General features: G+C 45.9%; 1 protein-coding gene across 1 annotated transcript in view; it reads right to left on the reverse strand.

The window, feature by feature from the left end:
• LOC310650668 (neurobeachin-like protein 2) overlaps positions 1 to 22,708 on the reverse strand; it is a gene marked incomplete at its 3' end in the record, with an annotated part of 85,024 nt that overhangs the window by 47,186 nt on the left and 15,130 nt on the right. The window contains exon 2 of the mRNA XM_083380250.1: positions 1,815 to 1,903. Within this exon, the coding sequence (XP_083236376.1) occupies positions 1,815 to 1,903 (89 nt within the window). The remainder of the gene's footprint in view (positions 1 to 1,814; positions 1,904 to 22,708) is intronic.

Genomic DNA, 22,708 nt, shown 5'->3' on the forward strand with positions numbered 1-22,708 from the left:
ACGTATATCCACAAAGTGGCAAAGAATGGAAACAAGCAGCCCTTTTCTCATAAGTCCTCGACTTACGGCGAATGACCTGCTTGTACGACACACGATTCCCTTAACAAGCACAGTGATTCGCTTAACAACCGTGGCAAAAATGATTGTAAAAATGGGACGAACAACCGTTTTGCTTATCAATGGAAGTTACGGAGTCCCATCCAGCTTGGCCTAAAAAGAGGATTAAGCGAAGTGATTCTCTATTTTGTCAAAGGGCTTCTTGTAGAAAAGATCGATCAGCAACAAAAGGCAGCCTCCAAAAATCTGGGCGACATAAGTCATATTTTACCTGTATTTTTTAAAAAATAAGGCCATTTTGGCACTGTGCAAACTATTTTTCTTCCCCGTGTCTCTAACACAATTTTTCTTGGCAGAGAAGCGGATTTTGTGTGCAGTATCCAGCAGAACCGGAGAAAGGACAAAATAATTCAAGATTTGTTAAGGCTTTTGAGCCCTGCTTTCATTATGAATAAAGGGAAAATTGCCCCAATTTAGAAGCAACACCCAGGGGGAAAACGAGATCGCGAGAAGTCCAGAAATTGGGTTTTAGAAGATAAATACCATTTTTTAAAGGGAAAGGCATACAGGTAGTCCTTCCTTTATGTTTGTTTAGTGTCTGTTTGAAGTTACAACTTAGAAGCATTTCTTGCACTTATGACTACTGCAACACCTCATGGGTCACATGATCCAAATTAAGACGTTTGGCAACTGACTCGTATTTATGACGGTCGCAGCGTCCGGGGGGGGTCACGTGATCCCCTTTTGCGACCTTCTGACAAGCAAAGTCCATGGGGGAAGCCAGATTCGCTTAATAACCAAGTGGCTAATTTAAAAGACTCAGGGATTCACTTAACAACTGTGGCAAGAAAGGTCAAAAAATGGGGAGAAACTCAGCAAACAAGTGTTTTGTCTAACAATGGAAATTTTGGGCTCAGTTGTGGTCGTAAGCTGAGAACTATCTTGTCGTTGGAAAACAGTGAAGTGATTTTTTTAAACTGGAAAAAGAAAACCTACCGAACAGGACAAGCGATAGCTGAAATGGTGCATGCATGAGGACTAGCTGCATGGTTCCTTGGTTTTAACTGCTCTCCAAAACAATAACCACACCCACACCAAGTTAATTACATAGAAGCATTACGGACTGTGTCCAGTTTGACTTCCAGCTACTGCAGGTAGTCCTACAATCCCAGGGTAGGGAGGGACCTTAGAGGTCCTCTAGTTCAACCCCCTAGCCAAGGCAGAAGTCCCTATGCAGGCAGTCCTCAACTTACAACGGTTCATTTAGTGACCATTTGAATTTACAACGGGATTTAAAAAAGCGACTTATGACATTTTTCACACTTACGACCATTACAGCATCCCCATGGTCATGTGATCAAAATTCAAACACTTGGCAACCAAGTCGTTTTTACGACAGTCACAGCATCCCGGGCTCATCCTTTTGCCACCTTCTGACCAGCAAAATCAACGGGGAAGCAAATTTCACTTAACAGCTGTGTTAACTTCACAACTGCAGTGATTCACTTAACAACGGTGGCAAAAAAGGTCACCAAATGGGGCAAAACCACAGTTGTCTCACTGAGCAGTGGAAATCTGGGGCTCCATTCCGATCCTAAGTACCTGTAAGGTTGTAGGCGATTCACTTTACAACCTACTGGCTTGGCAACAGACATTCCGGTTCCACTTGTGGACATGAGTCAAGGACTATCTGGAAACTTTTAACTATATTTTCAGCTATATTTGAGTGAAGATCAATCGGATTGGACAAGGGTTACCTTCTTGGTTCCAGAGAATGGACAGTGATGATCTTCTCAAAATTGGCGACAAAGGCTTCTAACCACTGCTGAAGGTAGGACAAATCTTTCTAGAAAAAATAAAGCAATAAAATAGGAGTTAGAGAGAGAAGGGTGTGTGTGTGGGGGGGGGGAAAAATGGCCTATTTCATATTTCCAGGCTCAGGATGCATGTGGGATCCTTATCAAGGGAACTGGACAAGGAAGGAAGGAAAGAAGGAAGGAAGGAAAGAAAGGAGGGAGAGAGGAAGGAAGGAAAGAAGGAGGGAAGGAAGGAAGGAAGGGAGGGAGGGAGGGAGGAAAGAAAGAGGGAAGGAAGAAAAGAAAGAAGGAAGGAAGGGAGGGAGGGAGGGAGGAAAGAAAGAGGGAAGGAAGAAAGGAAAGAAGGAAGGAAGGGAGGGAGGGAGGGAGGGAGGAAGGACTTCCAGATGATCTCAAGGGTTCCCTTCAAATTTTACGCAGCCTCAGTCTCTTCCTTGAAAAATCAGGAATCCGGTAGTGTCTAGCATAACTGATGGATTATATTAAAAAGCATCACCTGCCTGGCGTTGCGGGTCCCTTTGTCGTGTGTGGTTCCATGAACAACCTGCATTTGTGGGGTTCCTGTTGCTCTCTGAGCTGCACTGTTCTTTGTGCAGCTGTTTCATGACCCAACTAGGGATCATCATCAGGGCTGGAAGGAAGGGAAGGGAAGGGAAGGGAAGGGAAGGGAAGGGAGGAAGGAAGGAAGGAAGGAAGGAAGGAAGGAAGGAAGGAAGGAAGGGGAAGGGAAGGAAGGAAGGGGAAGGGAAGGAAGGAAGGAAGGAAGGGAAGGGAAGGAAGGAAGGAAGGAAAGAAAGAAAGGGAAGAAAGGAAAGGAAGGAAGAGAGGAAGGAAGGAAGGATGGAAGGAAGGAAGAAGGATGGAAGGAAGGAAGGAAGGAAGGAAGGAGAGAGGGAGGAGAGAGGGAAGGAAGGAAGGAAGGAAGGAAGGAGAGAGAGAGAGGGAGGAGAGAGGAAGGGAAGGAAGGAAGGAAGGAGAGGGAGAAAGGGAGGAGAGAGGAAAGGAAGGAAGGAAGGAAGAAGGGAGGAAGGAAGGAAGGAAGGGGAAGGGAAGGAAGGAAGGGGAAGGGAAGGAAGGAAGGAAGGGAAGGGAAGGAAGGAAGGAAAGAAAGAAAGGGAAGAAAGGAAAGGAAGGAAGAGAGGAAGGAAGGAAGGAAGGAAGGAAGGAAGGAAGAAAGGAAGGAAGGAAGGAGAGAGGGAGGAGAGAGGGAAGGAAGGAAGGAAGGAAGGAAGGAAGGAGAGAGAGAGAGAGAGGGAGGAGAGAGGAAGGGAAGGAAGGAAGGAAGGAGAGGGAGAAAGGGAGGAGAGAGGAAAGGAAGGAAGGAAGGAAGAAGGGAGGAAGGAAGGAAGGAAGGAAGGAAGGAAGAAGGATGGAAGGAAGGATGGAAGGAAGGAAGGAAGAAGGATGGAAGGAAGGAAGGAAGGAAGGATGGAAGGAAGGAAGGAAGGAAGGAGAGAGGGAGGAGAGAGGGAAGGAAGGAAGGAAGGAAGGAGAGAGAGAGAGAGAGGAGAGAGGAAAGGAAGGAAGGAAGGAAGGAAGAAGGGAGGAAGGAAGGAAGGAAGGAAGGAAGAAGGAAGGAAGGAAGGAAGGAAGGAAGGAAGGAAGGAAAGAAAGGAAGGGAAGAAAGGAAAGGAAGGGAGGAAGGAAGGAAGGAAGGAAGGAAGGAAGGAAGAAAGGAAGGAAGGAAGGAGAGAGGGAGGAGAGAGGGAAGGAAGGAAGGAAGGAAGGAGAGAGAGAGAGAGAGGAGAGAGGAAAGGAAGGAAGGAAGGAAGAAGGGAGGAAGGAAGGAAGGAAGGAAGGAAGGAAGAAGGAAGGAAGGAAGGAAGGAAGGAAGAAGGAAGGAAGGAAGGAAGGATGGAAGGAAGGAAGGAAGGAAGGAAGGAAGGAAGGAAGGAGGAGGAGGTCGTCCTTAATGGTCTCTGAGCTTGGTGGTTTCCTTGCAGACTAACCAACTTTGTAGCATCCTCCCTGCTAAAAGGGTTAACCTTACTCCTTGCTAGCACTGATGATGTTGCCTAGTTGGGTTATGAAACGTCTGCAAAAACAACAACAACAACTCAGAAAGCAACAAGGACCCCTCAGTTCAACCCTAAACTATTCCCATCTATTGGTACAGTCTGCTTTTAAACACAGCAGCTCACAGCAGCTGACACCTCCAGATTGTGTGAAACTCAGCTCACAAAAGATTATACCTTTTAATAATTTAATTTCCAAGTTTAATTGGAAAAGGCGCTAGCAGACGCCACAGTTTTTTTTATTATTTTGGCACTACACGGCTGAGCCAAAATTCTCTCATCAAAACACAAAACTTCACATCTTTGCCATCAAGGTCAAAGATCTGTTGTGAGTCTGCAACAACCCATGTAGTTTTGTTTTTACTTGGAAACCATTTCTGGACTTTGTGCTGAAGGCAGTGAAAAAAAAATACAACTTCTGACCTTGCGTTTTGCTGATGAGATTAGTTTGTTATTACAGGAAGAGTTAATATCTACCTATAGGCTGCAGTTTGACTTGAAAAAAAAAAAGAGAAATCAACGTTTTTTTCCCTTTACATGTAGTCCTCTTCTTACAGCAGTTTATTGAGTGACCATTTGAAGTTACAGCAGCAGTGGAAAAACTGATTTATGACTGTTTTTCACACTTACGACCATTGCAGCACCCCTTCATAGTCATGTCATCAAAATTCAGATGCTTGGCAATTGACTCGTATTTACGACAGTCGCCATATACCGGGGCTATGTGATCCCCTTTTGCGACCTTCTGACAAGCAAAGTCAAAGGGGAAGCCAGATTCACTTAACAACCGTGTGACTTACTTAACAATGGTTGCGATTCTCATGATGCTTTCTACATATGTAGATTTTGACTGAAAAACCAATAAAACTTGTTTTTTTCTAAAAAAAAACCCATTGTAGCGATTCCATCAGCAACAGCGACGAGGAAGGTGGTAAAATAGGGCAAAACTCACTTAACAAATGTCTCGCTTAGCAACGGAACTGCTGGGCCTCAATTATGGTCGTAAAACGAGGTCTACCTTTACTTCATTCTCACTTTGGTGGCTTACCACTAAGTTAAAAAAAAAAAAAGCAAGCTCGAGCATTAAAATATTAGGAGGATAAATATTAAGATTCAAATCTCTTCTTCTCCTTTCCCTCCTATCTCTATTTTCAATTGTACGATAAACCTTACTCAAAAAACGTTTGAAAAAAACCCCCAAACTAATTTTGCAGCCCAGTGTAAGAGGAGATTTCAGATACTGAAAAGTGAACGTACCCCCCAATTTTAAATTAAACAATATGTCAAACACCTGGGGGGGAACCCCAATTCCTCCTCCAAAGGGAACGTGCCCCCCAAATTTTAAATTAGAGATGGGACAATATGTCAGAGCACCTGGGGGGACCCCCAATTCCTCCTCCAAAGGGAACGTGCCCCCCAAATTTTAAATTAGAGATGGGACAATATGTTAAAGCACCTGGGGGGACCCCCAATTTCTCCTCCAAAGGGAACGTGCCCCCCAAATTTTAAATTAGAGATGGGAGAATATGTCAGAGCACCTGGGGGGACCCCCAATTTGTCCTCCATCCACTCACTCTGCACATCCTAATTGGTTGGAAACTGGCAAATAAATAAATAAATAAATAAAAATTCCAAAGAATTAGGAAATGCAGAGTGGGTGTGAGCATGGTTGAAAAAACTGGGGATCCCCACGGCTGCTTTGTCATAAAAGAGGTGGTTTGGGGACAGATGACCTTCAGGTGCCCTCTGCACTCTGCGTGTACTGAAGCCTCGTGGCTAATCTTTATTGGCAAACACCGCAGGGGAGAGCTTGGTGTGGCTTGGTACCTTGTTGGAGACAGGCACGCTTTCGGCTTTCGATTTGCAGCTAAAATTGCAGCTAAAATCCAAACACGAGATAAGGATAATAAATGTAACCTGGAGTCCTGACTTCTGTTTGCCAGAGGAGATCATGGGGCTTTAGACTATTTAAATATTTTAAAACCATTTAAACCATTAAGATTCCTTCTGTGGCTCAGGCAAGAGTTGCAAAAGACAGCCAACTTGGTTTAGCTGTTAAGGCACCAGGCTAGAAAACAGGAGATGGCGAGTTCTAGTCAGTGCTTTTTTTGTAAAAAGAAAAAGGTGCCGGAACTCACACATGTCATACAACCCGCCTTGCCTACCCTACAAGGTTCCATCCAAAAAAGGTGCCGGAACTCCGTTCTGAGCGTTCTATGACAAAAAAGCCGTGCTTCTAGTTATCCCTTAGGTATGGAAGCCGGCTGGGTGACTCTGGGCCAATCACCAGGAGAGTGTGAGTTCTAGTTCCGCCTTAGGGATGAAAGCTGGCTGGGTGACCTTGGGCCAATCACCAGGAGACCAGGAGTTCTAGTGCCGTCTTAGGCATGAAAGCCGGCAGGGTGACTTTAGGCCAATCACCAGGAGACGGTGAGTTCTAGTCCTGCTTTAGTCATGAATGCTGGCTGGGTGACTTTGGTCAGTTCCCCTCTCTCAGACCAACGCACCTCACAGGGTTGTTGTTGTGGGGGGGAAAAATAGGAGGAGGAAGGTGTGTTGGATATATTTGCCTTCTTGAGTTATTTGTTGACATAATAAAGGCAGGATACAAAAAAACCAAATAGTGTAAGAAACAAAGTGTGTGTGTGTGTGGGGGGGGGGGTCCCTTAGCAAAATATACACCCTCGTAGGGGCAACAGGAAATAAATAGGTTAGAATTAGGGGGGCAGGAAAGCCAATCACTAGCTGGGCTAAGGGCCAAATTCTCATTTAGCGGTATTTGTAGAATTTCAACAGGATTTATTGATTTTCAACAGGATTTGTTGATTATTCAGATTATTTCATCCATTTAAAGTGTGGCTCAACTTGCAAATTCAGCAATTCTGCACAACTAACAAAGTTCAAAGCAGAGGGCCGGAGAATCTGGGGAATGAGATTACAGGTAGTCCTCAATTTACAATGGATTGCTTAGTGACCGGTGTTACGAAAGCGGTAAAAAAAGGGACTTAGATAGGTCCTCGCATTTATGACCATTTCAAGAGTCCCCGTGGTTATAAGATTTTGAGTGAGCTGCTCAACAACCAGCATGAATCTATGACGGTCGCAGCATCGGGGGGTGTCACGTGATCCCCTTTTGCGACGTTCCGACAAGCAAAATCAATGGGGGAAGCTGGATTTGCTTAACAACCATGTGATTCACTTAACAACCATGGCCAGAAGGTTGTAAAATCAGATGCAACTCTCTTAACAACTGCCTTGCTTAGCAATGGAAATTCTGGTCCCAATTACTATTGTAAATCGAGAACTACCTGTACATAATGCATTACAGGTAGTCCTCAACTTACGGCAGTTCATTTAGTGACCAAAGTTACAACGGCACTGAAAAGTGACCATTTTTCACACTTACGACCATTGCAGCCATCCCTGTGGTCATGTGATCAAAATTCAGACACTTGCAAATTGATTCATAGTTATGACAGTCGCAGTGTCCTGGGGTCTTGTGATCCCCTTTTGTAACCTTCTGACTAGTGAAGTCAACAACTATGGCAACAAAAGTCATCAAACAGGTAAAACTCACTTAACAACTCTTTTGCTTAGCAGCATAATTTTTGGGCTTAGTTGTGGTTGTAAGTTGAGGACCACCTGTATTTATGATGGTCGCAGTATCCTGCAGTCATGTGATCATCGTTTGTGACATTCCCAGCCATCTTCCGGCAAACTAAGTCAATGGGAGGATTAAGATTCACTTAACAACCACCCAATTCACTTAACGACTGCAGCAATTCGCTTAACAACCGTCGCCAAAAAGGTCGTGAAATCGGGTGTGTTTCACTTAACAACCACCTGGCTTAGCAGTAGAAATTCTGGCCACGACTGTAGTCGTAAGTCAACCTGTACGTGCTGCGATACTAGGCTAGCCCAGGAAGACACACACACACACACACACACACACACACACACACACACACAAACACACACACAAACACAAAAGCATTTGGTGGAGAAGACCAACAATGCAACAACTGCAACAATCACAGGCAGGAAGGCTGGAGCAACACGTTGTGAAATTGTGACATGTTCGTTGCTGTCAACAACCTCTTTCACCCAGATGTGAGAAAGTGGCATTTGTAAGCCTGAAAAATTCCTGATGTTTAAGTGTCTCTGCCACCTGCCTGCCAGTAATTGAGAACAGAAGGTTTAAATTATTTTATTTTATTTTTATTCCATTTATATCCCGCCCTTCTCCGAAGACTCAGGGCGGCTTTAAGATGGGTGGACTTCAACTCCCAGAATTCCCTAACTAGCCTCCCTGCCTGGGAGATTCTGGGAGCTGAAGTCCACCCCTCTTAAAACATGCCAGCTGGGGGATTCTGGGAGTTGAAGTCCACCCTTCTTAAAACATGGCTGGCTGGGGGATTCTGGGAGCTGGTCCTCTCCTCTTAAAATGCTCCACTTTGAGGGGAAAACAAACGCACACAGCTTTAAGTTGTTAAACCAGAAAGGGCACCTTTCTGCATCCACCTTTCTCAACGTTTGCAAGAGTCTTCTTCACCAGTGTCTCTCTTTTAGTGCACAACTTCACAACACACATTGCTGCTTCCTTTTTTGTGTCAACATTCAAAACGGTTCTTGCATCACTGCTGCCCCGAAGCTGAGCCGCCCGTTCAACTGTCTGTGTAAAGCTCTTCCCCTCCCCCCCACCCCGTGCCTTTTTAAATGTTCTGAGTTCAAGATTTGACAGGTCCCCATTGGGCTTAACCCTAACCCTACTTTCGGCTTCTTTTGCGATCGTCCTCGGATTACGAAGAGAATAGGGACCTCGGCTTCTGTGGCTGAGAAGATTTTATAACCGTTTTGCACCATCGTTGTTAAGTGAATCACGAGGTTGTTAAATGAATCTGGCTTCTGAATCCTGAGATGGGGATGGACTCAGAGGGCAAGGCAGGCCCCCTTTGCCAGACGGCTTACGTCACACCCCAAATATACACATCTGGTCACTTGGAAGTGACCCCACTGGAGGGCAAACATAACCTGTCAATCAAATTCCACAATCTCCCAGCAGACCTGACATGTCAGACAAAAGGAATTTTTTTAAAAAAGTTCCTTCAAAGGTCAAACTGCCTTTAAGATCAGTTAAGAGCTCTACATTCACCCCTCTGAAAGTCTTAACTAGGCCAAGGCAAGGCCACACCGTTTCCAAGACCCTTGGACCTCAGGACCCATCATCCCCAGCCTTTATCTCCCACCTGAAAACATCTCGCAGGTGGTCCTCACCAGCCATGGGGCTGATATTGATTCAGGTGCCAAACCCAAATTCCGGCAGCAATAGATACGACTGATGAGGTTACTTAGTTTGGCGATGCAACGTCTGCGAGGAAACCACCCAGCTCAGAGAGCATCAAGGGTCCCATAGTCCTCCTCCTCCTCCTCTTCTTCCTCCTCCTCTCCTCCTCCTCCTCCTCCTGACTGCAAACCTCCCTCTCTCTAGCACTGATGATGTTCCCTAGCTGGGTCCTGAAACGTCTGCAAGGAAACCACCCAGCTCAGAGAGCCCCAAGGACGCCACACAATCCTCCTCCTCCTCCTCCTCCTTCCTAGCACTGATGATGTTCCCTAGTTGGGTCATGAAATGTCTGCAAGGAAACCCCCCAGCTCAGAGAGCACCAAGGACCCCACAATCCTTCCTTTCCTCCTCCTCCTCCTCTACCCCCTCCTTCTTTCTGCAACCCCCCCCCCCCCCGCCTTCCCAGGGAGCTACTTGGATGCATGGCTGGGATATCCTTCACAAACGCATGCAAACCCTTGGCTCAAAACAGACAAAAACCGCACATTGCAAGGACCCATCAATGGAGCGGCAATTCCCACACCTGCACAGCCAGGTCCCAACCCCTGCACCCTGGAAGAGGCCTGCCCCTATGGAGGGATTTTGCAAGGTTTTACCTGGCACGGCACGGCGCAACTCTTCCATGCGGAGGTGCTTAGGGACTCCATCACCGAAGGATACCTTTAGACGCTGAAGACTACAAGATCCATGTGGAGATGAGCCCCCCCCCCGCCTGCCCAATCTCCCAGAGAGGCGCACGGGACAATATATCCAAAGAAACTGGAAATGCCGACAAAGAAAAGTTTGCAGAGAAACTGAGAATGCTGAGCAAGAAAGTGAGTTTCGCAAAAAGGGTTTCTCGATTTAACAGGCTCCAGGAAATGCAAAGTCACGACAACAGACAATGTTTCCTTTCCTGCCCAGCGAGGACCCACCGCAAAACAGTGTCTTCACTGCGCTTGTCGCAAGCGAGCACGCCCCAAAGCTACTGCCAGACCGAACCAAGAAAATGAAAAAGAAATATATATGTATTTCTCTCTCTCTCCTCTCCTCTCCCTCTCTCTCTCTCCCTCCCTCTCTCTCTCCCTCCCCTCTCTATCTCTCTCTCCCTCTCCTCTCTCTCCCTCTCTCTCTCTCCCTCTCTCTCTCTCTCTCTCTCTCTCTCTCTCCCTCTCTCTCTCTCTCTCTCTCCCTCTCCTCTCTCTCCCTCTCCTCTCTCTCCCTCTCTCTCTCTCCCTCTCTCTCCCTCTCTCTCTCTCCCCTCTCTCTCTCTCTCCCTCTCCTCTCTCTCTCCCTCTCTCCCTCTCTCTCTCTCCCCCCTCCTTCTCCCCCCCCTCTCTCTCTATACACACACACACACACACACACACACACACACACACACACACATATATACACACCAGCAACTAGCCCGAAGCTGGTCTCCCCCCCCCCCCCGTGGTCGAATTCTTGTTGTTCTGCTGTCCGCGCACCCAGTTTTTACGGAGCAGGTTATTTTGCGGCAGACAAAATAATAAAAGAGTAAAATAACAGAAGGGAAAGGATAGAAGGAAGGGGCAAAAGAAACGTCACGGGCATTTTGGCATGCTTTGGAGAACGAGGGGCACCTCGGATTTCCAGAACACCTCCTGATGAGCATCAGCTGTGCAAGACTTGAAAAAAAGGGACACGAGAAAGAACAGATTGGGGTGTGTGTGTGTGTGTGTGGAAATCACAGGATCCAGCAACTTACAACAGTCCATTTAACGACCGCTCAAAGTTACAACAGCCCTGAAAAAAGGATCGTTTTTCACACTCAGAACGGCTGCAGCCATCCCCCCGTGGTCTCGTGCTCAAAATTCAGACGCTTGGCAACCGACTCGTATTTATGACGGTTGCAGTGTCCCGTCATCCCCTTTTGCGACCCACTGACAAGCAGAGTCACAACCGTGTGCCTAAGTTATCAACTGCAGGGATTCACTTAACAAGTGCGGCGAGGATGGTCCTAAAGTGGGGCAAAAGCCACTGAACAAATGTCTCACTCAGCAACAGAAATTCTGGGGCTCGATCGTGGTCGCAAGTCAAGGACTGCCTGCATTTGATGCACACTGAAAACGTGGCTGGTGTTTGGGGACACGGAGCGTGCAGCGAAGGTGTTTACCTTTTATATTGCGACTTTTTAAAGGTCTAACTAGAGTAATCATTTTGTGGTTGTGATATCTCTGTTGTTGTTCTTTCCCTTTAACGTGGGCATCTCACTGTTTGAACAACCTGAGTTGGACTTATCTTTTTAAAGCAGCTTTTAATTTTAATTTTATGATTTTACATCTATAGTTTTATTGCTGCTGTGTGAGTTGCCCGGAGTTGTGGTTTGAATTACAAATCTTTTCAAGGAAATAGCTCTTCAATAAATGTCTTCCCTTTTTTTTGGACACGGGGTCCTCGGCTTACGACTGTTCTTTTAGTGACTGTTTGAAGTTACAACGGCAATGATAGATCCTCACAGTTACAACTGTTGCCTCTCCATGTTCAAAATTCAGACGCTGGGCATCTGACTCATACATATGACGCTTGCAGTGTCCCGGGGTTTACGTGATCCCCTTTTGCGACCGTCTGACAACCAAAGTCAATGGGGAAGCCAGATTCATGACTCACTTAAGAACCGCATTGATCCATTTAACAACCGTGGCAAGAAAAGGACATAAAATGGGGCAAAACTCACTTAACAACTGTGCTGCTTAGCAGTGGAAATTCTGCCCCCAAGCTGTGGTCGTAAATCAAGCACTTGTCTATCTTTGTTTTCTGATCGCTGGAATTTGGGGAGGGTACGTAAAGCCAAGAGGTAAAGGGGAACCCCGCCCTATTAGGCTGCCTTCATTGGTGTTTTGGTGTCCACCATCCTCTTCTTCACCCCTCCCCCCTTTCTCAAGAATTGGGCAATTGATGGGAATGGAGGAAGTTCAGGATTCAAGTTCTGACTTGTCTGAACCATGCACAGTTTGTATGCAGTAAATCCGGTTTTCTTTGCATTTTTTCCCCACCTGCATGCTGGTGGCACCCAAAGCTTTCAGACTTCAGAAACACAAGAAGTCCCACAGCTCACTTAGTAACCATTTCGATTCAACTTACAACAGCAGTGAAGAAAAAAGAACATTTTTCACACTTACGACCGTTGCAGGATTCCCCCATAAGTCCAAATTCAGACACTTGGCAACTGACTCATATTTATGATGGTTGCAGTGTCCAGGGGTCATGTGATCCCTTTTAGCGACCTTCTGACAAACTAAATCAAATAGGAAAGCCAGTTTCCCTTAACGACTGCATTACTCACTTAACAACTGTTAGAAGAAAGGTTGTAAAATGGGACAAATCTCCCTTAGTAACTGTCTCGCTTAGAAACAGAAATCTGTGCTCATTTGTGGTTTTTAAGTTGAGGATCACCTGGAGAGAGAGAGAGGGAGAGAGAGAGAGAGAGAGAGGGAGAGAGAGAGAGGAGGGAGAGAGAGAGAGGGAGAGAGAGAGAGAGAGAGAGAGAGAGAGAGAGAGAGAAAGAGAGAGAGAGAGAGAGAGAGAGAGAGAAAGAGAGAGAGAGAGAGAGAGAGAGAGAGAGAGAGAGAGAGAGAGAGAAACGCAGGATGGGGATATTGTAATAAGGCCAAGGGAGAATGTAATGGTAGTCCTTGACTTACGACTTCAATTGGGACCACAATGTCCTTCCGTTAAGTGAGGCTGTTGTTAAATTTGGGTAAGTAGATGTAAAGTAAAATGAAATGAAGTAAGTAAAGTAAAATATAATACAGTGAATAAAATAAAGTAAAATAAGATAAAACAAAAAATACAATAAGGTATACTAAGGCAACCTAGCAGTTCAAAAGCACGTAAAAATGCAAGTAGAAAAATAGGGACCACTACGGTGGGAAGGTAACGGCGTTCCCTGCGCCTTTGGCGTCTAGTCATGCCGGCCACATGACCACGGAGACGTCCTCGGACAAGCGCTGGCTCTTCGGCTTTGAAACGGAGATGAGCACCGGCCCCTAGAGTCGGAAACGACTAGCACGCATGTGCGGGGAAACCTTTACCTTTTATCTTTACCTTATACTAAGGCACAGGTAATTCTTGATTTACAACAACTGAGCCCAAAATTTCCGTTGCTAAGCAAGACAGTTGCGAAGTGAGTTTTGTCCCGTTTTGCAACCTTTCTTGCCACAGTCGTTAAGTGAACAGGTGCAGCTGTTGAGTGAATCTGGATTCCCCCCCCCCCATTGATTTTGCTTGTCAGAAGGTTTCAAAAGGGGATCACGTGACCCCGGGACACTGCAATGGTCATAAGTATGAATCAGTTCCAAGAGTCCGAATTTTGACCACGTGACCACGGGGGATGCTGAAACGGTCGTGTGAAAAATGGTCACACGTCACTTTCTTCAATGCCGTTGCAACTTTGAACTACCACTAAACAAGCTGTCGTAAGTCAGGGACTATCTGTAAACTAGTGTCATCTTTTCCATTCACACAACTGCAGACACACACACAGAGAGCTGTGTGGGAACCCATACCAGCCTCCTGGATCACACAGCTGCTTTGTCACACACTTGCACAACCCCCAGGAGAAAGGGAAATGAGGCAGCTTCTCCCAGAAACAGTACAAACGCAAGGTTGAGTAATTCCTCTACAGATGAGGCACCACCAGGAGATCATATATATATATATATATATATATATATACGGACAACAAGAAGTGAGTTTGACTGGAGGGGGATTTTACCCTTTTAACTGGTGTGTGTGTTTGTCACATAATCGTGGCAGAAAAGGAAATGAGAAGGAAATACAGTATTCCTCGACTTACAAAAGTTCATTTACTGACCCTCAGAAGTTACAACAGCAGGAAAAAAGGCAACATATGACTGTTTTTCCACACTTACCACCTTGGAGCATCCCCGTGATCAGGTGATCAAAATCCAGATGCTTGGCAACTGACTCATATATATGACGGTTGCCATGTCCTGGGGGTCACATGATCCCCTTTTATGACCTTCTGACAAACAAAGTCAATGGGGGAAGCCAGATTCACTTCACAACCGTGTGACTAAATTTAACGACCGCAAGTATTTACTTAGCAACTGTGGCAAGAAAGGTCGTCAAATAGGAAAAAACCAGCCGTCATGCTTTAAGAGGGGAGGACATCAACTCCCAGAATCCCCCAGCCGTCATGCTTTAAGAGGGGAGGACATCAACTCCCAGAATCCCCCAGCCGTCATGCTTTAAGAGGGGAGGACATCAACTCCCAGAATCCCCCAGCCGTCATGCTTTAAGAGGGGAGGACATCAACTCCCAGAATCCCCCAGCCGTCATGCTTTAAGAGGGGAGGACATCAACTCCCAGAATCCCCCAGCCGTCATGCTTTAAGAGGGGAGGACATCAACTCCCAGAATCCCCCAGCCGTCATGCTTTAAGAGGGGAGGACATCAACTCCCAGAATCCCCCAGCCGTCATGCTTTAAGAGGGGAGGACTTAAACTCCCAGAATCCCCCAGCCGTCATGCTTTAAGAGGGGAGGACATCAACTCCCAGAATCCCCCAGCCGTCATGCTTTAAGAGGGGAGGACATCAACTCCCAGAATCCCCCAGCCGTCATGCTTTAAGAGGGGAGGACATCAACTCCCAGAATCCCCCAGCCGTCATGCTTTAAGAGGGGAGGACTTAAACTCCCAGAATCCCCCAGCCGTCATGCTTTAAGAGGGGAGGACATCAACTCCCAGAATCCCCCAGCCGTCATGCTTTAAGAGGGGAGGACATCAACTCCCAGAATCCCCCAGCCGTCATGCTTTAAGAGGGGAGGACTTCAACTCCCAGAATCCCCCAGCCAGCCATGCTTTAAGAGGGGAGGACTTCAACTCCCAGAATCCCCCAGACAGCCATGCTTTAAGAGGGGAGGACTTCATAATCCCGGGTGGGATTATGAACTGTGAATCCCACCAACACCCCCCCCCTCCCCACCACCTTTTGTCCTCTCTTTCCGGCTGAAATTTCCCTCCATCCAAGTTCTCACCGGAGTCCCAGGAACACCGCTGCTGGCTGTCATCTTTCGCCTGGCTGTGGCTTCCTATTTTGACTGGGCTGGTCTCGCCGGTGGAAGAGACGGGGCGCGGTTTTGTGCTACGCCAATGGGACAAGCATGTGCTGCAGGTTGAGGCATCGCTGGATGGCCAGGCCCAGCTCCACCTGTGCGATTTCTGGAGGGCTGCCATGTCTGGGGGATGGCGCACCGTGCCATCAAAAATTTCCTTCCCAGGAAGGAGAACAACATCTCCTATGGATCGGCGCATGGAGCTGTCGGGTGACCCTTGGCACACAACACAACACAACCCCAAACTACCCCCCCCCCAAAATGCATTTCCCTGGGGTGTTTGGCTGATGTGCATTTCCCTTTGCAAATGAAGCCCAGTTCAGCTTGAAAAGCCTGTTTCTCCATGCTGCTTTTCTGGCTGGGCGGCAGATTTATTAGGTGGATTAATATTTCCAGAAAGATTAGAGCTGAAAAGCAGAATTACTTCCTTTGATTGTTATTTATTTTTTTAACAGGGCAGAGAAAGCGTGAGCCCAATGGGTGTGGGCGCGGGTTATACAAACACAATCCTACCTGTCACAAAAGAATACACATCCCAGTCTGAAAAGGAATTATTCTGATGTTCGTTAAGTAAGTAAGAATTTTACGTATGAAAACAGCTGAGTATAAGTCTTGTCTTATACTCAGCAACTTTAAGAGGAGTGGACTTCAACTCCCAGAATTCCTCAGCCAGCCATGCTGACAAGGTCACGTGATCCCCTTTTGCAACCTTCTGATCAGCAAAGTCATTGGGGAAGCCAGATTCGCTTCACAGCTGTGTGACTAACTCAACAACCGCAATGATTCACTTAACAACGGTGGCAAGAAAGGTCATCAAATGTGGCAAAAAAACCCTTAACAAAATGTCTCACTGAGCAACAGAAATTTTGGGCACAACTGTATTTCAAAGGCTACCTGTAAAACCAATAATTCAGCACGCCAAATGTTCTCCATGGTCTCCTAGTCCTCATTAATTCCTTCTTGGCGTTCGTGTGATGCTCCAATGCTTCTTTTCCAGTCTCTATTTACATATTTTAGCTTTTTGATGCGCAGCGGTTCTCCGGAGCCATTATAATTTTTAGCAATCATCAGCAAGCGGAGAATTAGCATCTAAAATGATTTTCATAAAAAATTCATTTTTTTTAATATCGACGGTATAACTAAGACCAGCAAGCTAAACTCGGTCCTATTTATGACGGTTAGCCTCATATAATGTAAAGTTTAGAAATCCTCTAGTCCAGCAGAGAGGGGGGGGGAGAGAAAAAGAGGAGAGAGAGGAGAAAAAGAGAAAGGAGAAAGAGAAAGAGGAGACATAAAGGAGAGACAGAAGGAGGAGAGAGGGGGGGAAGGGCTCACATTTATGACGGTCACAGAGTCCCTGGGTCACGTGATCCCCATTTGTGACCTTCCGACAAGCCAAGTCAGTGGGGGAAGCTGGATCCATTTAACAATTATGTGACTAACTTAACAGCCGCAGGGATTTGCTTAAAAATGGGGGCAAGAAAGATCATAAGAGGAGGCAAAACTCACTTAACAACCGTCTTGCTCAGCAACGGAAATGTTAGGCTGCACAACCAGGAGGACCGGGGGCTGAGAGCCTATTCCAGATTGAAAAATTAGAGGCACAACAAGAAACGGCAACCACAAATGTTCAGCAGTGGTACAGCTTGAGCAAGTGTGCAATAGGCCAGGATGAATCAGAGTTCTTGGAAGTGACTCGGAGGGAGTAAATGCAACGTTCTGGAGGTCACGTGATCGATCCCCTTTTGCAACCTTCTGACAAGCAGGAAACCAGATTCACTTAACAACCTTGTGATTAGCTTAACAATTGCAGCGATTCAATTAAAATTGTGGCAAAAGAGTTCTTAAAATGGGGCAAAACTTAATGACTGTCTCACTTATCAACAGAAAATTCGGGCTCCATTGTGGTCGTAAGTTGAGGAATTACCTATACACTATTTCAGGGGTCTTCAAACTTGGCTCTTTTACGACTTGTAGACTTCAACTCCCAGAATTCCTCAGCCAGGCACATGTTCCTGACTGAGGAATTCTGGGAGTTGGTCCACAAGTCATAAAAGGGCCAAGTTTGAAGACCCATGCACTATTTGGCACTTTTTCCCAATTGTTCCTTGTGGCTGTTCTTAGGGGAAAACAACAAAAAAGGTTTTCCTGGGGTCAAAGAAACTGGTTCCAGCTGGCACGACAGAAAAGCCAGCTAATTTCTAACCAGTGTCTCACTTAACAACAGAAATTTGGGTTGCATTGTGGTCATAAGTTAAGGACTACCTGCACTTAGTTTAGCAACTCCAGGAGTTGTATACTACAGATGGAGAAAGACACGGCCTAATTCGCCTAACTAACATCGCAAAATCCGACACATTAACCAATTGACTTAATTTGCTTAAGGACCGTTGTACAATGGGGCATGACTCATTTAACAACCACCTGGCTTAGCAGTGGAAATTGTGGTTGTAAGTTGAGGACTGCCTGTATTCCAGCCCATCACACAGTGCTGGCAACGATATTATGGAACTAAGCTGAACAAGAAATGCAGCAACAAACTTTTGTGGCATCCTCCTCACACCACAAAGGGTGGTACAGGAAACAAACCACTTGGCTTAAACTGAGTTAATTTGGTCTGGCTAATCAGCTGTCCTCGCTCATACAGGTCTCCTCATGTATGGGGTGTGGTTGTTGAGGCGACGCACAGAGGATAATACCTGTTTGGACCCACACCTGTGCAAGGCAACACCTGCTCCTTTGTCTTGGCAACCAAAGCAGGTCACCTGGCTGCGGCTATTCAAACCAGCATCTCATTATCACCTGAGATCAAAGCCGGATGAAATTGTTCAGGTAGTCCTCGACTTACGACAACGACTGAGCCCAGAATTTGTGTCGCAAAGCGAGAAATTTATTAAGTGGGTTTCGCCCCGTTTTGCGACTTTTCTTGCCACATTTGTTAAGCGAAGCATTGTGGTTAAATTAGTAATACAAGTTGTTAAATTAGGTACATGGTTCTTAAGCGAATTTGACTTCCGCATCTATCCCCCCCAAAAGAGGATCACATGATCCCTGGAGACCATCATAAATACAAACCCATTGCCAAGGGTCTGAGTTTGGATTCCCCGTGATCGTGGGGAATGCTGCAACGGTCGTAAGAGTGAAAAACGGTCTCTTTTTCCAGTGCCATTCTAACTTCGGTCACTAAACGAACTGTTGTAAGTCGAGAACTACCTTTATTTCCTTGTTGTTTAGCTCCTTCCTTTTCACAAGCTGCTAGCTGTAGACCCCAACAGCACCACGGGTCGTGGGGAGAGAAATCTGGGACCCCAAACCCACCACTTATGGGTTCACTATCCTTGGCGGGATCCATCAGAGAGACCAGATTCCCTAACCTGGGAGGGAAACTTCAGAATAAACCACGTTTTCCATAGTCTAACCCAGGGGTAGGCAGCCTTGGCTCTTTTATGACTCGTGGACTTCAACTCCCAGAATTCCTGAGCCAGCCTGACTCAGCTTGGAAACCTCTCCCTTTCCCCTCAGCGTGGCTGGCTCAGGAATTCTGGGAGTTGAAGTCCACCAGTCTTAAAGCGGCCTAGGCCTAGGCCAGGGGTAGGCAGCCTTGGCTCTTTTATGACTCGTGGACTTCAACTCCCAGAATTCCTGAGCCAGCCTGACTCAGCTTGGAAACCTTTCCCTTTCCCCTCAGCATGGCTGGCTCAGGAATTCTGGGAGTTGAAGTCCACGAGTCATAAAGTGGCCTAGGCCAGGGGTAGGCAACCTTGGCTCTTTATGACTCATGGACTTCAACTCCCAGAATTCCTGAGCCAGCCTGACTCAGCTTGGAAACCTTTCCCTTTCCCCTCAGCATGGCTGGCTCAGGAATTCTGGGAGTTGAAGTCCACCAGTCTTAAAGCGGCCTAGGCCTAGGCCAGGGGTAGGCAACCTTGGCTCTTTATGACTCATGGACTTCAACTCCCAGAATTCCTGAGCCAGCCTGACTCAGCTTGGAAACCTCTCCCTTTCCCCTCAGCGTGGCTGGCTCAGGAATTCTGGAAGTCCACGAGTCATGAAGGGGCCATTGTTTCCCCATGCTGGCTCAGGAATTCTGGGAGTTGAAGTCCACCCATCTCAAAAGTTCCCAAGTTGGAGGAACATGGATCTGGATCCCACCACCAAAGCTACCTTAGAAAACTTCAAAGACGAAGAACCTACAAGATCTCCTGTAGATCTTCCCATCTTTTTCGATACAGGTAGTCCTTGAGTTAGGACCACAATGGAGCTGAAAATTTTTGTTTCTAAGTGAGATGTTGGTTAAGTGAATTCTGCCTCATTTTAAGGATCTTTCGTGCCACAGTTGTTAAGTGAATCCCTGCAGTTGTGAAGTTAGCAACATGGTCGTTAAGCGAATCTGGCTTCCCCCATTGACTTTGCTTGTCAGAAGGTTGCCAAAGAGGATCACATGACCCCTCGGGACATTGCGATGGTTGTAAATATGAGTCAGTTGCCAAGCATCTGGATTTTGATCACATGACCCTGGAAATGCTGCAACGGTCATTAAGTGTGAAAAACTGTCCTAAGTCACTTGTTACGGTGCTGTTGTGACTTTGAACCGTCACTAAACGAGATGTCGTAGGTCAAGGACCACCTGTATATTTTTCCTTCTCAATTTGCTCTCAGACAGGAGAAAGATGTTTTTTCACACTGCAACCTGGTTTGCTAAGACGAATAAGCCACCCCTTAAACATCTGTGAGAAAAGTCTAAATTTGTCCTGCAGATGAGATGGTGATTCATCTCAGCCAAGCTGCTATTGATGGTTTATTTTTAAACTGCAAGTTCCCCCTGTTGAATCTGGTGCAGGGATGGATTCTATCAAAGAAAAGTCTTATTTTCCCCCCCTCAAGATACAACGGACAAGTCCGAGAGGGTATATACAGTAGTCTTCGTCCCTGGGCACGGGGGTTGGACTAGATGACCTCTGAGGTCCCTTCCAGCCTTACAATTCTATGTTTATGTTTTAAAAACTGCTGGACCACCCTATCAAGATGTGTAGTCTCTTCGGGTTGTGTTCTGCTGCAATCCTCAAAGTCCAGCTGCAAAGAGCTCTTGTCTTATGATCACAATTGGGAGCAGGATTTCCGTCGCTAAGTGAGTCAGGGGCCTGCTTTTACAACCCTTTTCGCCACGGCCGTTAGGTCACAGGTCTGCAACCCGCGGCTCCGGAGTCGCATGCGGCTCTTTCAGCCGTCTCCTGCGGCTCCCAGTCCTCTGCCATGTGCAGTACAAAAAAAAAAGTAGGACTAAAAAAGTTCAACCAATCAATTCAAATATGCAGGGTAGGTGCATATCTCGCCTTGGCTGCACTCTTCAGTCAAACCCTGTTCTGCGCATGCGCGCATGTACGCGCATGTGCACACATTTTTTGCGGCTCCCAGTTTTTGCTTTTGTGAGGGAACCGGTTCCGAGTGGCTCTTTCACTGTTTCAGGTTGCTGACCCCTGCGTTAGGTGAATTCCTGGGACTAAGGAAGACATTGTTCACCGAGCTCTGCCCCATTTTACGACCTTCTTCGCCACGGTTGTTAAGAACATCACTTCCTTTGTTAGGTTAGTAACATGGTTGATGTTGTTACTGTTGTTAATCACAAGGTTGTTGAGTAAATCTGGCTTCTCACGCTGATTCTGAGGTCAGAAACTGGCTCGGAAGAGACACTTGGTGAGCAATTGACCCGGGAGGCTGCAACCGTCATAGATACGAGGAGTCAGTTGCCAAGCATCTGGATTTCGACGTGATCCCGAGGAGGGCTGCAAACTTTCAACGGTCACTAAATGAATCGTTGTAAGTCAAGGACCTACTTGCATGCTGCTCCTAGCAAGTTCATTGTGCCGTTTCTGTAAAGTTAGAAGCACTTAGCAATTTACACCGAGGAAAACCATGCCTTCTCCTCACCTTTTAATATTTTATGCTCTTGCCCTGCACCGTCTGTCGCTGCTCGGTTGCAAGGAAAAATATCCGATAGCGTGAACTTCCTGCCTCTTTAGCGGAATAATTTGGTTTTCAGCAAATTGCGAGGGGTCTTTTCAATTTTTTTTTTTACTTTCCCACCCAGTTTTACTCTGCTCCTTCTGTGCAGTGCAGTTAGCCCTTGACTTTCGGCCATTCCTTTAGTGACCCTTTGAAGTTACAACAACACTGGGAAAAGCCACTTGTGACTGCATTTCACATTTAATGACCGCTGCAGCATCCCCCTTGGTCACGTGACACAAATTTGGGCTTGGCAACTGGCCTGTATTTATCCAGACTTATCTTCAGGTAAGATAAGAGGATGGATGGATGGATGGATGGATGGATGGATGGATGGATAGATAGATAGATAGATAGAAGAATGGATGAATAGATAAATAGATGGATAGGCAGGTGGATGAATAGATAGATAGATAGATAGATAGATAGATAGATAGATAGATAGATAGATTGAGTGAGTGAGTGAGTGAGTGAGATAGAAGAATGGATGGATAGATGAATAGATAGATATCTATCTATTCATCCAGAGGATGGATAGATAGGCAGGTGGATGAATGGATGGATGGATGGATAGATAGATAGATAGATAGATAGATAGATAGATAGATAGATAGATAGATAGATAAGAATAGATGGATAGATGAATAGATAAATATCTATCTATTCATCCAGAGGATGGATAGAAAGGCAGGTGGATAAATGGATGGATAGATGGATGGATGGATGGATGGATGGATAGATAGATAGATAGATAGATAGATAGATAGATAGATAGATAGATACATAGATAGATAGATACATAGATAGATAGAGATAGAAGAATGGATAGATAGATGAATAGATATGTATCTATTCATCCAGAGAATGGATAGATAGGCAGGTAGATGAATGGATGGATGGATAGATAGATAGGCAGACAAACACATACAGAGATGGATGGATGGATGGATGGATGAATAAATATATTGAGAATGGATGGATAGACAGGTGGATAGATAGACAGATCAACAGTGAGATAGAAGAATGGATGGATGGATAGATGGATGGATAGATAGTAAGATAAACAGAAAGTGAGATAGAAGAATGGATAATGGATATAAATGGAATTAAAATAAAATAAAATAAATAAATAGAGGATGGATAGAAAGGCAAGGGGATGAATAGAGATAGAGATAGACAGACAGACAGAGAGTCATGGAGACGGATGAATGGATGGATAGAAGGATGGATGGGTGGATAAATAAATATATTGAGAATGGATAGATAGATAAGTGGATAGACAGATCGACAGAGATAGACTGGATGAATGGATGGATGGATGGATGGATAGATGGATGGATGGATAGTAAGATAAACAGATAGAGAATGAGATAGAAGAATGGATAAATAGA

The sequence above is a fragment of the Vipera ursinii genome (assembly GCF_947247035.1).
Source record: "Vipera ursinii genome assembly, contig: scaffold_114, whole genome shotgun sequence".
NCBI lineage: Eukaryota > Metazoa > Chordata > Lepidosauria > Squamata > Viperidae > Vipera > Vipera ursinii.